Source organism: Hibiscus syriacus, unplaced genomic scaffold (genome assembly GCF_006381635.1).
Source record: "Hibiscus syriacus cultivar Baekdansim isolate YM2019G1 unplaced genomic scaffold, ASM638163v2 tig00111198_pilon, whole genome shotgun sequence".
Taxonomy (NCBI): Eukaryota; Viridiplantae; Streptophyta; class Magnoliopsida; order Malvales; family Malvaceae; genus Hibiscus; species Hibiscus syriacus.
Window position 1 is genome coordinate 640,284 of NW_024063014.1, and position 13,632 is coordinate 653,915.

At 32.0% G+C, this 13,632-nt stretch overlaps 1 protein-coding gene and 1 long non-coding RNA gene across 3 annotated transcripts; both read right to left on the bottom strand.

Moving 5' to 3' along the window:
* Positions 1-2,611: 2,611 nt before the first annotated feature.
* Positions 2,612-5,153, bottom strand: LOC120155578 (cold-regulated protein 27-like). The gene is made up of 5 exons (XM_039167103.1): positions 5,035-5,153; positions 4,224-4,424; positions 3,944-4,127; positions 3,092-3,201; positions 2,612-2,976 (listed from the first exon to the last, which is right to left on the bottom strand). The coding sequence occupies exons 1-5, from the start codon at positions 5,143-5,145 to the stop codon at positions 2,965-2,967; spliced, it is 618 nt and encodes a 205-aa protein (XP_039023034.1). The 5' UTR covers positions 5,146-5,153; the 3' UTR covers positions 2,612-2,964.
* Positions 5,154-5,956: 803 nt separating this feature from the next.
* LOC120155577 lies at positions 5,957-11,307 on the bottom strand. 2 transcript variants are annotated; one of them, XR_005518980.1, is made up of 8 exons: positions 11,244-11,307; positions 9,293-9,388; positions 8,870-8,925; positions 8,011-8,538; positions 7,580-7,627; positions 7,385-7,463; positions 6,965-7,021; positions 5,957-6,379 (listed from the first exon to the last, which is right to left on the bottom strand). It is a non-coding gene; the product is annotated as an uncharacterized LOC120155577 (long non-coding RNA). The 2 variants fall into 2 exon arrangements; XR_005518979.1 differs by lacking the exons at positions 8,870-8,925; positions 9,293-9,388; positions 11,244-11,307 and adding an exon at positions 8,625-8,644 and having other exon boundaries at positions 5,961-6,379.
* Positions 11,308-13,632: the final 2,325 nt, after the last annotated feature.

Genomic DNA, 13,632 nt, shown 5'->3' on the forward strand with positions numbered 1-13,632 from the left:
TCAACAAAATTATATTGATTTACTAACCGCAGTACCAATGGCGATAAACAGCAACTCAAAACGTCTATCTCTATATGTTTTGATATGAGTTACCGACCCAGGATTTTTAAGCTTTAAATTGTGACAATAAGCCGACAGTTAGGCAAACGATGCTTTTGGCGACCCCCTCAACAATTCCAATGCATAACATTTGGCTCTTCAAGCTTGAGAATATGAGATACTAATCTTGAACTGAGCATTCATGTCAGTCATAATTTCATGTCCCCGATATACCCTGCCATTCAAAAACATTAACTCAGCCAGAAAATCATACAACACCTTTTTGTTTTCCTGTCTATGGTGAGGAAAAACTTGGTTCTTGAACATCTATGTTTATCAATAAAAGTTCTAACTTGAAATATTTCGCAATCTTTTATCCTCTTTGCAATCATACGCCACGTACAATTTTTGTCAATCCTACACTTTGTTTCGAAACGATCTTTGCTTGATTTGTTAACTTTTAGTTGATACCCATCTTCCACACATTTCGTATACAAAGCTATCTTCAAGTCTTCCTTTGTATCAAAACGATCATCTTTCTTGATACGAATAACTTTTGTGTAACAATCAACTGCTATCTTTACCAACTCTTCTTCCGGTATCTGAAGTAATTCTGGCATATTCCAGTTATACTCCTGTGGCTCTTTCTTCTTCTTATTTTCTTCGGGGCTTATTCTTCTTCTTTTTCTTCTTCAGGGTTATATGAATTACAAAATGGATGTTCAACATGTTCATTCACAGCCGTAACTTCCTCCTCATTATTATCAACAACATTTTCCTCGGCAACGGCTGTTTCATCATCAAAATACGGTATTGACCAATATCAAAATCATTACAAGCAGAGTCTGTTTCTTCTTCTGAAATATCATCAAAATCTGAGTATTGACCAAGATCAAAGTCCGGGTATTGAACAAGATCAAATTTCGAATACTGACTAGTACTCACAAATTTTTTTGTTGGCTCATCACCGTCTAACTGGTGAATACGAAAGCTGGAATTTGGTTCTGAAAGTTGATTGGGATTTGGATTAGGGAAAAGTTGTGATTTTGAGATTGTGTTTGATATGTATTTGGTATTGAAAATGTGGTGAAACAAAATTTTTTGGTGATGAATTTGTGGTAGAACCATAAATTTGATGTTGATGAAAACATTGTACATTGTGAGCACCATAAACTGGGGCTGAAGAACTTAGTTGATTACTACTCGTTACGGACCCAACTTCACTACTTCTAGGTTCAACAACATACAATGTAACATCATCTTGCGAAACACTAATGTAAGCAATGAATCGTTCAACATCTTCATTGTCGGTTAACAAATAAACTTTACATTTTCTCTGATAAGATAGCCTAAATCCACTTAGAGACTCTAAATTCAATTTCCTTGAAACACGTAACATTAGAGTTTCAAAAGTTAACAAATTTAATGACAATTTTAGTTGAAGATTCATGGGTAAAGACATAAATTGTAAAAAACCATTAACATTCTCCCATGACCCTCCATAACACAAATCTATCCAAACATGATCAACATTAGATGATTTTATTCTACAAATTGTAAATTAATTTACTAAACAAACGAGCTATAAACTAGATATCATCACTAACTTAGAGAAAAACATACCTTTATTAAGTTGATACTTGATAATTTGGGAGAGAAATCATTGAAAAATTATATAGAAATAAAATATGTAAAAAAATATTAGAGATGGGGAAGGATGTCGTCGGATATAGGGAAGGATGTCGCCGGAGAGAGTGAGAGATGAAGATAGACTGAGTTGCGATTTAGGGATTTAGGTTATGAGTTGCTGCTGCTGCGTAGTTTATTAAAAAATTCGTGTTGCGAAAAAGAAAATCGAGTTGCGAAAAAGAAATTCGTGTTGTGAAAAAGAAAATCTAGTTGCGGAAAATAAATTCGTGTTGCGAATTCAAATATCGAGTTGCGAAATTAAAAATTGTGTTGCGAAATTATCAAAATCGAGTTACGAATTTAACTTATGTGTTGCGAATTTGACTTCTGTGTTGCGAATTCCAAATTCGCGTTGCGAAAAAGAAATTTGAGTTGTGAATATAAAAACTGAGTTGCAAATTTAAAAACTGTGTTACGAAATTGGAGTTAGTGTTGCGAATTTGAAATCGCATTATGAATTTATTGGTTATTTTTGCAAATCCAAAATAAATTGATTAAAATCATATATTATAAGACATTTTCAATCACCGAAGTTATTTTCTCTCATCGGAATTGGTTCATTCAACAGGTCTCGGTATAGTAATTTTTTGACACATTTTATCCTTATTTATGAGATTACACGCAAAGTAATAACCACAGTAAATATCAATTCATTTGTTGGTATTGCAGAAAACTTATTTTTTGTCCACAAAACGCCCATGGACAGAAGGTCAACAGTTAGCCCCAAACCATAAAGCAAATTGCATCAAGAAAATTCACTTGAAAACAACCCATTAACTGCCAGTGCCAAGCCAACCAATTCTGTTCAATGCATCGTTTTGCTTTACCTTTTTTAGCCATTTTAGCCTTAACCACAACTCATTCTTAAAGTGGGACAACTGCCTATCACATTCGAAATTCAAAACTGCACGATATGATAGAATAATATTTACACGTACGGATAGAAAAGAACCATCAGCAAACCAACAGTGAACATCCTCCACCAAAACTACTACAATACTAACCACAATCTTGCTATATTTACAGTGAGAAAAGCCCTACCCCGATCATTCCGGCTCTGTCGGTGTCCTGCACATATATGCATGTAACGATAAAGCGTTCGACATTCAAAATTTAAGTCACCAAAGATGAACGCCCATGTAATCAGTTTGCTCACTGTATCAGGTTCGATCACACAAATCACTTGCTTTGGTAGATGCACACTTTTTATTTCTCGCAGCTGTTTGAATCTTCACCTCATGGAACTACCTAATAACAAAAATGAGAAAATGCTAGATGTTTAGGATTAAGATAAAGTGATTTATACCTAATGTTTTAGAATCTTATGTATTATAAGTAAAAGATCAATGCTAATCGTTTTTACCTGATCATTGTATGGAGCATCAGTTAACAAAGTTTTCAGCCTCTTCGGGCTGCATTCACCACTAGCACTTTCACCTTGTTTCTCGTCTATGAAGTTCTGATCCGACACCTCTGCAACAAGCCAACCAACCTTTTAGAGTTCAATTATTTGACATCTGATAGATATCACTTTAAGCATCTCTTCTTTTGCAACATAGCAAATCCATTCGCAGATATTGTACTAAAAACAAATAAATGTATGCCTCCTTGGGCCTAACAACAATGAACAACCATACATCACCGAGCTGACTAGATCTTTTTTGAAAATGTAAAGAAACCCGAGAACTAATTGAATTGAACTCAAGCTCAGATTGTAAGCTTCAACGCTTTGAACTCGTTTTTACATACAAACCAAATATTCCAGCCAAAGTTGCAAGAAATTTAACAGCATGCGCGTGATTACAAGCCACCATAAGAATATGAGGACTAATTGAATTGAACTCACTCAAATTGTAAGCTTCAACGCTTTGAACTGCATAAAGAAGGGTACTAATCATACTATATGATATACATCTAATACTGTTGAATAGATATATTTTGTTAAACCCTAAACATATAATAGAAAGAAATCATGATTCTATGATAGGTGGAAACAGAAATGATACCTTAAAAGTCTAATAATCAAGCAAGTCTAAGATTGGATGAACTAAATCAGGTACCACCACAGGCACCTAAAACACGAATTTTATATAACATCATGAACACACCAATATATCACTGCAGGGAACTGCTTTTCTGCCATATGCATGAAAGTGTTTCAGAAGCTGCTGAACAGAAATTGCTTCTTACAAATGAACATTGTTTGTTTTATCACCTTTGGATGAAGCATTATCTTGAAGACTACAAGAGGCTAAACCACCGCAACATGTAGTCCTAGATCTGAAGTGCTGGATCCATGGACTCGCCACAAATGAATGAGAGCCATCTCTTTTATTTAGTTGAAATCCAGGACTTTCGAAATTGATCTTCTTCCAGCAACCACCTCGAAGAACCTTAAACTGCAATGAAGATTGGAACATGCAGTAAATAAGATTTGACACAGGAATTAGAGAGGCAACTCCATCATTATCAAGAAGCAGAGATTAAAGTTTAACCTGGCCAGAAGAGATACAATATGTTTTCCTTGATGATTTTGATCCTGGCAATTTTTCTTTTGAGTTCCAGCCAGAGTTCCAGCCAAGAGAACTCATAGAATCATATAACTGATTAATAAATGATGCTTCCATGGATTTAAGGTATAAAGTGTGCTTCTCATCTGTCCATTCTGTAGAGGTAGATTCTGTTATCAGAGAATCCTGTCGTGTTATCATTAACAGCCATGATTAGTAAGTTCTCCCAAACTAAACAAATAATTGTGTAAGGAAAAAAACATATTAGAAAGAAGAAATAAACAATTCAAATTAAGAAAGGAAAACATATAATTAAGGAGACCCCATTGGAGCCAACTACATCTACAGCATCAATACCATGAAATATGTGAGGTAGCTTAACTTCTAGAAGAAATAAAAGGGATAATGAATTTTCTAGGCTTCCAAGTTACAAATCCTCAATTAATAGTACCTAACAATCAAAGCTACTTTGAAGTTAGAAACGTCTGATGATAAATCCTTGCCTTTTTTCCCCCTTAAAACTCTAGTTCTAATGCTCAACGGAAATACTTTTAATGCAAATCAAAAGGATATGCATGATTGAAAATTATGATAATTTACCATGTAAAGAGGCTAATTACTAATTATTAAATGTTTTAAAGTGAAGTTCGAAAATTAAGCTGATTTAAATGCTAAACCCATGTCACTCGAATTTACTTCCTTCAAACAAGGAAAAAAAACGAAACCCAGGACTCAAATTCGTTGATACATAAATCAATAACCATAAAAGATCTAGAAAAAGAAGAAGAGGGTGTACCAGGCTTGGATTTTGTTCATGGTGAGCAAAATCGGGTGATCTATGAGGAGTCAACTCAGAGGCAGAAGCCTCTGAACTCGTCCGAGACTCAATTTTCCTAAAACCCTCCATGAAAGAAAAAAAAAATCCCGTGTTGAAAAGATTAGAATAAGAAACAAAGTTTACTTCTCTTTTAAGGAAGAGAGAAATATTTGAGAATGGAGAACAAGAGAAACAAAAATGGGAGATGATATGGGGAGGGGACAAAAGAACGTTACAGTTGTCATTGCCTTTACACGTTTCATGGGACCTTCACTTTGCCACGTCATATCTTAGGGGTTGGCTTGGCGAATACTGCAGGCAGATATTTATTGGCTCTTCAAAATATCTAATCTCACTTTTCTTTTCTTTTCTTTTATTTATTTCTTTATCTTCAAACTTGGGGATAAGATTACGATCTCCTTTCCTTTCTAAAATATATTTAAATTTTGTTATGTGAACAAAAATTATTTATTTAACAAATCATTCAGGTAAAAATGTGTGTATAATTTTTTACTAAATTCGTGTATATCATTTTATATATAACTACAACTCATTCTGTTCCACAAGGAACGGTCCAGGTTTAATATTACAATTTGTTTTAATAAATATAATGTGTGAATGTATGAGTTTATAAATTGATAGGTGAAATATGTTACTAAAATCTTCAAAAGGAAAATGTAGGGTATGAAAATTAACTAGAAACGGACGAAATATAAATGGTTTTATTCACTTTGATCTACTCTCTCCATAGATATTTGTGCATCCTTAATTATTTTCTTATAAATTATTTTTAAATTAGAATAAGGAGGGCTTTTTAGAAGGGACAATAATATATTCGTATATATAAAAGTTACAGTAAATATCTGAGTTCTGACCAATCAAATATTAAATTGATTCATACAGTTTGCGATGTCCGATTTCTCCACTGCACTCCAAACAAAGATATTTATTGAAGCTACGTAAGCCAAGCCCATACTACAAAATTCCAACAGGAATCGCATATCAAGGCAAAATTAACTCCTGCTAAAATTACAGTCAAAATGGTTTGAACGTAGTTTGGGCTTTACAGCAGCTCTTATACAACAACGATTTTTGGAGATACGAAAACAAGGAAGTCAAAGATGATATCATGTATTTTTAGTTGACCTTTTTAAGTGTGTCTCCAAGCAGCACTTCTTTGACTAAATTAATCTCATGAATCCCCTTTGGGCGTTGCAGAATGTGTACCTGAGATGAAACTATGCTAGCAGATGCCAACAACGGATTCAAATTTCTTGCTCCTGCTCTTCCTCCGGCATTACCGTTTCTTGAAGATCGATTCGCCCTGTAAATGGTAATAGTATAAGGAATTCATGATCAAATAAAACTCATATTTCCGGTTATTGCGAAGATACAATAATGTTCTTGATATGGACAAGTTTAAGATGGAGACGACTTAAACACTTACAGTTGAAGTTCACAGAAATGGAAAAAGAAAAAAAAAAGACTTTTTTTTTTACCTTTAAAAATTGTATCTTGTAAGTAAAGAAAATGTCACATATTTGACAGTCCAACAATTAAACTGAAATCAGCTAAGAGAAGAACGTGACAACAAGAGAAAAGCGGGGGGTAATTCAGCTTTCTACATTGTCGTATGCTAAACAACTATTCTAAATATTATACAAACATCAGTTTTGGACAGGCGTTGATGCTACACAAGGCATATATAGTAATAACTACTGTGTGAAGATTCATTCTTTGCATCAATTGACAATCAGCCACACTCAAAGACGAGATAAATTACCCTGTAATAGTGCTCCTTGTCTTTCGAAGACTTTGGAGAATGACAAATGCGAAAAAGTAGAATAAAATACTTTCTTCCTCGTGATGGTGAGGATCTTTCAGGAATATATATATATATATATCATACCTAACAAGGAAATGGTGGAAGGAGCTTTCGAAGGTCCGTTGTATCTCATGTCAGTTCCTGCAATGCTTATGAAAAATTGTGATTCCAGAATAGAAACATGTTTGTCAACTCATGATGCCATCATAGAATAATGTACATGCACAGTCACCAAAAATGGTACATGATAACTTCTGTTCCAATACAAAACATGTAAAAAGCAAATCCGTAAATCTGTAAAATGCGAACTAGATCCCCCATGGCTTTGCAATAGACAGACTTTTCTCAATGAGAAGGCATTGACATTTAATCCGAACTTGTGTCGGGAAAAAAATAAATGAACTGTGAACTCCACCATTATCCAAACTGGAGCAGCTTTAGCCTTTAGTGAAGATACAACGCTAGAACTTGTTAAAAACATGCACCAAAGCATAAAAAGTATACCTGAACTTTCAAGTGACTTAACAATGTCTGATTTCTTAAATGTAAATCCTATGAAATTGTTAACTTTTGATGTCAACATCTGCACCATCAAATGAACAAAAACACATCAAAACGTTTCAAAATCAATCTGGTACAATATTGTACTACAAACCTTACTAGAAAGAAAATGAAAATTGAAGCAAAAAAGGCCATTACCTTCCTCCAAGGTCCCACTTCCGGTATTGAGGAGGGAGGGCCATCAATCTACCAAGAAGCAAAGATATAGTAAAATTAGTTTCACTGAAAGGGAAAAAAAAAAGAGACGGACAATTTCAAACTTTCATTTAAAGAATCTTTGGAAAAAAACAATTTAAACTTCAGGATGCTAAAATATTTCCAAAAAAAAAAAAACTAAAAGATGCAACAAGCAAAGCTAACCAGAATCCGTATACCACATGTCAATTAAAATACAATGAAGAAAGGTATCAATCTACGGAAACTCTTAACATTCAATTGGGGAATAGACATCAAGTTAAAAGTGCTTCAACGTTCAAAGTACGAAGGATATCACGAGTCTTGAGAACTGTAAACACTTTATCAACCCATTAAGGGTATCACTCTGATACATTAGTATTTAAAGTGCTCACTTCAGGGAACTTCCCAAAATTTTGAGTATCCAAGTCTCCATTGACTGTTGGCTTATATGCTGCTTCAATCTCATATAGCTTTTCCCACCTAACACCTTTGAACCACGGATGTGCTTCAAGACTTCAAAGTTATAATTGAACAAAATACCAACAAGCTCAAACTGAGAAAGTAAACAATCTAATACTAAAATATTGCAGATGGTGCAACTCATTTGTCAATGTACAAAATTAACATCTAGATGCAATCTTCAGACCAGAGAAATATGTTTACTTGTCATGAATATTTGATTCAAAGATATCTAACAACAAAAACAGGTACAAAAATCATAAAGGGGCCTCTTTAAATTTTAATATATAATACTTAAAGGAACATGTATTATCACTGAAAGGACTTACCTTCAATTCTTCTACCCCTCTGGTGCCCAGGCGGGTTTCAACATCACAGAGAAGGTGACATATTAAATTCTTAGCCTCGGCAGATATTTTTGGTTCCTCGGGGAATTTCAAGCAAGCTCTCCAGTTGATGATCTGTCCAGGACAGAAATATTACCATCTAGGTGAAAAAAAGGAGGATAACAAAATAACTAAGAACCAAAAACTAGGTGTTGTGACACCTTGCGGCATGTTATCCGTGTAACACCCAATTCCTGTATATGTTTCCGTATATAAATTACAGATGTCACATGACTTTTAGAAACATTTACTTATTTGTAAAACTCATAAATTTTTTTGTTTCGAAAATAAAGCAAAACATTTAATATAATAATAAAACATTTCAGAGCATTTTTCTTAAAATCAATTACATGCCAGCTAATTTTCAAAATAAACATGATTGTCCTACTGTTACTGATGAGTCAACCTTAGATTGATGATAGTTGTTGTTGCACTCCTTACTCGACTAGTCTTTGCTTTTACCTACGCGTTAAATCAACACACGTTAAGTATTTATTTAGTGAGACATAATATTGTAAAGGAAACTGCAGTTCATACATAAGTATATCGGGACTATCAAAATCCGAAATTATTTGTATACTTCATGAGAATCATTTTAAACCTTTTCAGTTAAACCATGAATAACACCTTTTTTATGTCGAAATGCACCGTTATACATTTAACTGTCATTAGTGACACCTTTCTGCCAAAATGCACCGTTATGCATTGAAATCATAATATCATTATAAAATTATATCAATTACTGTAAAACATACATTAAATCAAAACATTAGAGGTTGACTCATTGCGAGTCTTCCTCATCCTATATAATTACAATAAATGCACTCACCAGATATACCTCCCTAGTATGTTGTAATGAAGTCTAACTACTCAGCAACCTTATCCTTGTCCTTTTTCTTGCTCGACTCGGGAGCTTGGTTATGATCTACACAAACATCCATTAAATACACATATCATATTAATGTTAGTATACTCTCTAACATTTATATTTTTAATAATACTCAAAAGTACTATTATATTCAATTTCTATTAAAATTCCTCCTATCTTAAATTTTCCAGGCTCAATAGTATCGGTACCCCTACCATGGTATCGATACTTCTATATTATGGTACCGATACTCCCATTCAGTATTGATACCATTTTTGCATTCTGGAATCCATGGTATCGATACCTTCCTCATAGTATCGATACTCACATCAATATCGATACTAATTGCATCAGTATCGATATTGTTCATCGTATTTCTTCAAATTTAAACCTATAGTATCGGTACTGTTCTTCCACTACTGATACCATTACCCAGATTTTCTATTTTTCAGCCCGATTTTTACCTAATTTTCGTCTAAATCTCTTACTTTTACCTCCAACAATACCCTTAAACTTAATATCACTTAACGCTACTAGCTTTCCTTCATTTAGTTTCTTATAACACCCAAATTCTCTAAAGAACACTCCAACCCAAGAATCATATTACTTTTTCTAACATGTTTTTAATCACATCCAATACTTCTAATCTATTATTTACTTATTTGACAAGTCAAATATACTAGCAACCCTTAATAAAAACTCATATTTCAACATATCTTTCAAAAACCCATTTTCTTCAATCTCAAATAAATCATCCATCTCTTAGTTTTAATGCCCTCTAACCCTTCCTTAAGCTAACATAAATATTCAAACTATATGTTAGTATTATACTAACATAATCTAAACTTAAAATATAAAAATATTATAAAATAAAAAATCAATACTTAAATCGACATCAAACTAAATCACATTTTCATCCCAAATTTAAACTTCCCAAAATAAACATTCAATCCCATAAATATTTCTTTTTCATCATCAACTCTTCAACCTTTAACAACTTTATATTCAAAACACCATTTATGAATTCTTTTTAGAATTCATATCAACTTTTTTCATTTGATTCATAATGGTCTTTCACCATTATGATCACTTCATAATAATTACTAAAAATTCAAACACCTTAATAATATACTCAAACCAATACTTCAACATTTAGAACTTGGAATTTCATCCTTATTTATTACTATCATTTATTCCAATCACTATCTTAACGATTCTTACAAATTAATCCTAAACAAACACTTAAATTGAAATTTAACATCCAAGTAATAAATTTCCAGCATTGTAGTATTATACCCACATGATGCTTTCACATTTAATAAACTTGCAGTCAAGTTCGTATATATTAAGGCCATTTGAATTCCACCTTCAAAATTCACTAAGTTTACACCTTGGTCACAAATCATTACTCTAACTTAAAATTCAGCATTCCACAATTAATATTCAACATTGAATACCCCAATTTACACATTCATACATCAATATCTCACAATTATCAAAACTTACAAAATATCCCTTTTTCTATTTCAAGCTTCCAATTTGATCCAAATCAATCTCCAAAGCATATAGAATACTAATATGAATTCTAGACCATAAGAAATTTTTCAACATTTTCCCTAATTTTCTTTCTTATAGTTGAATACTATAGATACTTATACACTTGATTTTAATAATCACTCATACTTGAAAATAAATCCACAAGATTAAAAACATAGCAATCTTTCATAAAATCTTCAAAATCAACAAACCATTTATAAACCTAAATTTCCAATGTCATCATAAAAGCGTGTTCACCATGTAATTTTTATACTAATTAATAGAGAATTTCAAGAGGATTAATTTTTTTATCTAATAGCCTAATCCAAAAATCAACAATGGAAGCTTGAAAATCAAATTAAAAAGCTCCCCTTACCTTCAATGGAAGTCACGACTGGTTGAGGAAGAAGAAGATGAAATTTTGATGATTTTCCTCCACTTATCACTTAATACACATGTCTTAATATAAACCAAGTGAATTTAAAATCCATTTAATAAGAAATTCCAACTTTGCCATTAATGAATCATGATAATCACCATTTTCCATTAAAAATATCTTTCAGCAAAATATCTCATAGTCAAATATGAACCAAATTGAAGTTGAATTTCTACTTTAATCAAAAACAATTTAAAAATTACAATTTAGTCACTAAATTTTCTCAATTTTAGCTAAATAGGGAAAATTAACTTTAATTCCACTTATCCATAATAAATTTCACTGCTCTAAAATATGGAAATAATATTTCCAACCTTCACCTACATCCTTCATATTTTCTTGAAATTCCGGTTCGATTCGATTATCTGATTCTTTACCAGACTTTACTGTCTGATATCTTTGAATAAATATCCTGAATCAAAATCATGATTCTCACGAAAACATTAATTTCGAACTAAACTGTTTATTTACGGAAAAAATATAAATTCAAAAAATTATATTTTTGGTCCCTAAATTTTTTCAAATTTATACTTTGCTATTAAATTTTCAAACTTACATTTTAGTCACTGACCAAATTTTGGGATATTACAATCACCTTACTTCTACTTCCATCACCATACTTCACCATATAGTTTCATCTATCTTCATTTAATCATTCTCTTTGAGCCATCTTTCTTGTGCAGGGATCCTTGTTGCCTTAATAAATTGAAACAATCAAAATTCAACCTTGTCTTCTTCATCAGGAATCCAAGTGAAGGTAGGGTGAAGTATATCACAACTGAAGGTTGATCCCATGGTTTTAGGTTTGAGTTTATGAATTGGTAGTTTTGAGTTTTTAAACCGGGCTTAAAGGCGTATTGTCAACATGGGATCAGACGCTAGGGCCGCCTTTTGCTGACTTGCGAGTGTCCTTTATAACTCAAATTTGCGAGTTCGAATATGTCCTTTACTTGTGATGAGAAAAATTGATGGTTGGACTTTTACTTGTGAAATCACAAGTTTTGACTACACAAATCATCTGCTCTGGAATAACTACCTTTTCAAATTTCACATCCTTCTCATTCTCAACACCCGTCGCTTAAATTAGTTTCTGACGGCTATTACCATCTCATTTGTCATGGGTGTTCCAAACTTACTCGAAACTATTACTATCATTGTCGAGATTGTAATTTCAACCTCGATTTCATTTGTGCTTCTACCATAGATTAAAGTGCAAAAAGATTTGTCATTTTTTCCATAATCATCCATTGACACAGTTCAACTATAGTTAAGTCGGCAAAAATCACTATTGTTGTTTTTGGTGTAAGAAGTTTCGTTCAGAAATCTCCTATGATTGTTTAAATGTCATTTGAAAAAGCTATTCGTTCATAAAACTTGTTTGATCGATTTACCCACTCAAATTTCGGAACATCCTTCTCATCCATACCACTCGCTTCTCTCCCGGTCACAATTGGGAGAGAGACGACGTTTCAGTGTTCATGAATAAAAAATGAGGAGATGAAGAAAAAATGAGAGAAGTTTAAGAATTTGGGTGGACATGAAGAAATAAGAAAAATGGAGAGTTGGAGAAGAAGAGTAGGAGGTGAAGGCTCCTCAAAAGGGTGTCATGTGGTTAAATGAGGTAAAAAAGTTAGACTAACATGTTAAATCAACATTTTGTTTTTCAGGTTGAATGATCAATTTGTTATAAATCGGTAATATTAATAATTGATTTATTATTTTTAAAATTTTAGTGAACAAAATGAAAATCTACTCAAATATTAGTGACTATATGTGTAATTTATTCTATATATATATATATTTTTGATAAAATTCTCTTCGCGTATGTTTTTTTATAAACTTTATATATATATATATATATATATATATATTTTAGTTCAGTATGTGTTTTTATTGTCGCCACATAAGCAAAAAAACATGTTAATATAAGAAATAATTTAAGATCTTGTAAATGAGTAGTACTCTGATGAAAAAGCCCAAAAGGACAAATTGTGATGGTCTGAGAATGTTTTTAACCTTTTACTAAAATTAGATTAGATCGACTGATTAAATAAAAAAAACAATATTTATTAGATTTTTTATATATTATTATATTGAAAATCATTAAAATCAATTAAAAATAATTGAATTGATATCAAAATAAAAAAATAATTTTAGAATTATTTTCAGTTTTTTAAAATGCAAAAATTTATTATTTCTTTTTAAAAAATAATCTTAATTAAACTCGTTGTATGATGATAAAGAATTTATATTAAAATAAATTTTAATCGATATTTAAATTTGAATTTAGTTTTACCATAAATGACAAATTAATATTTTTTTATTTTCA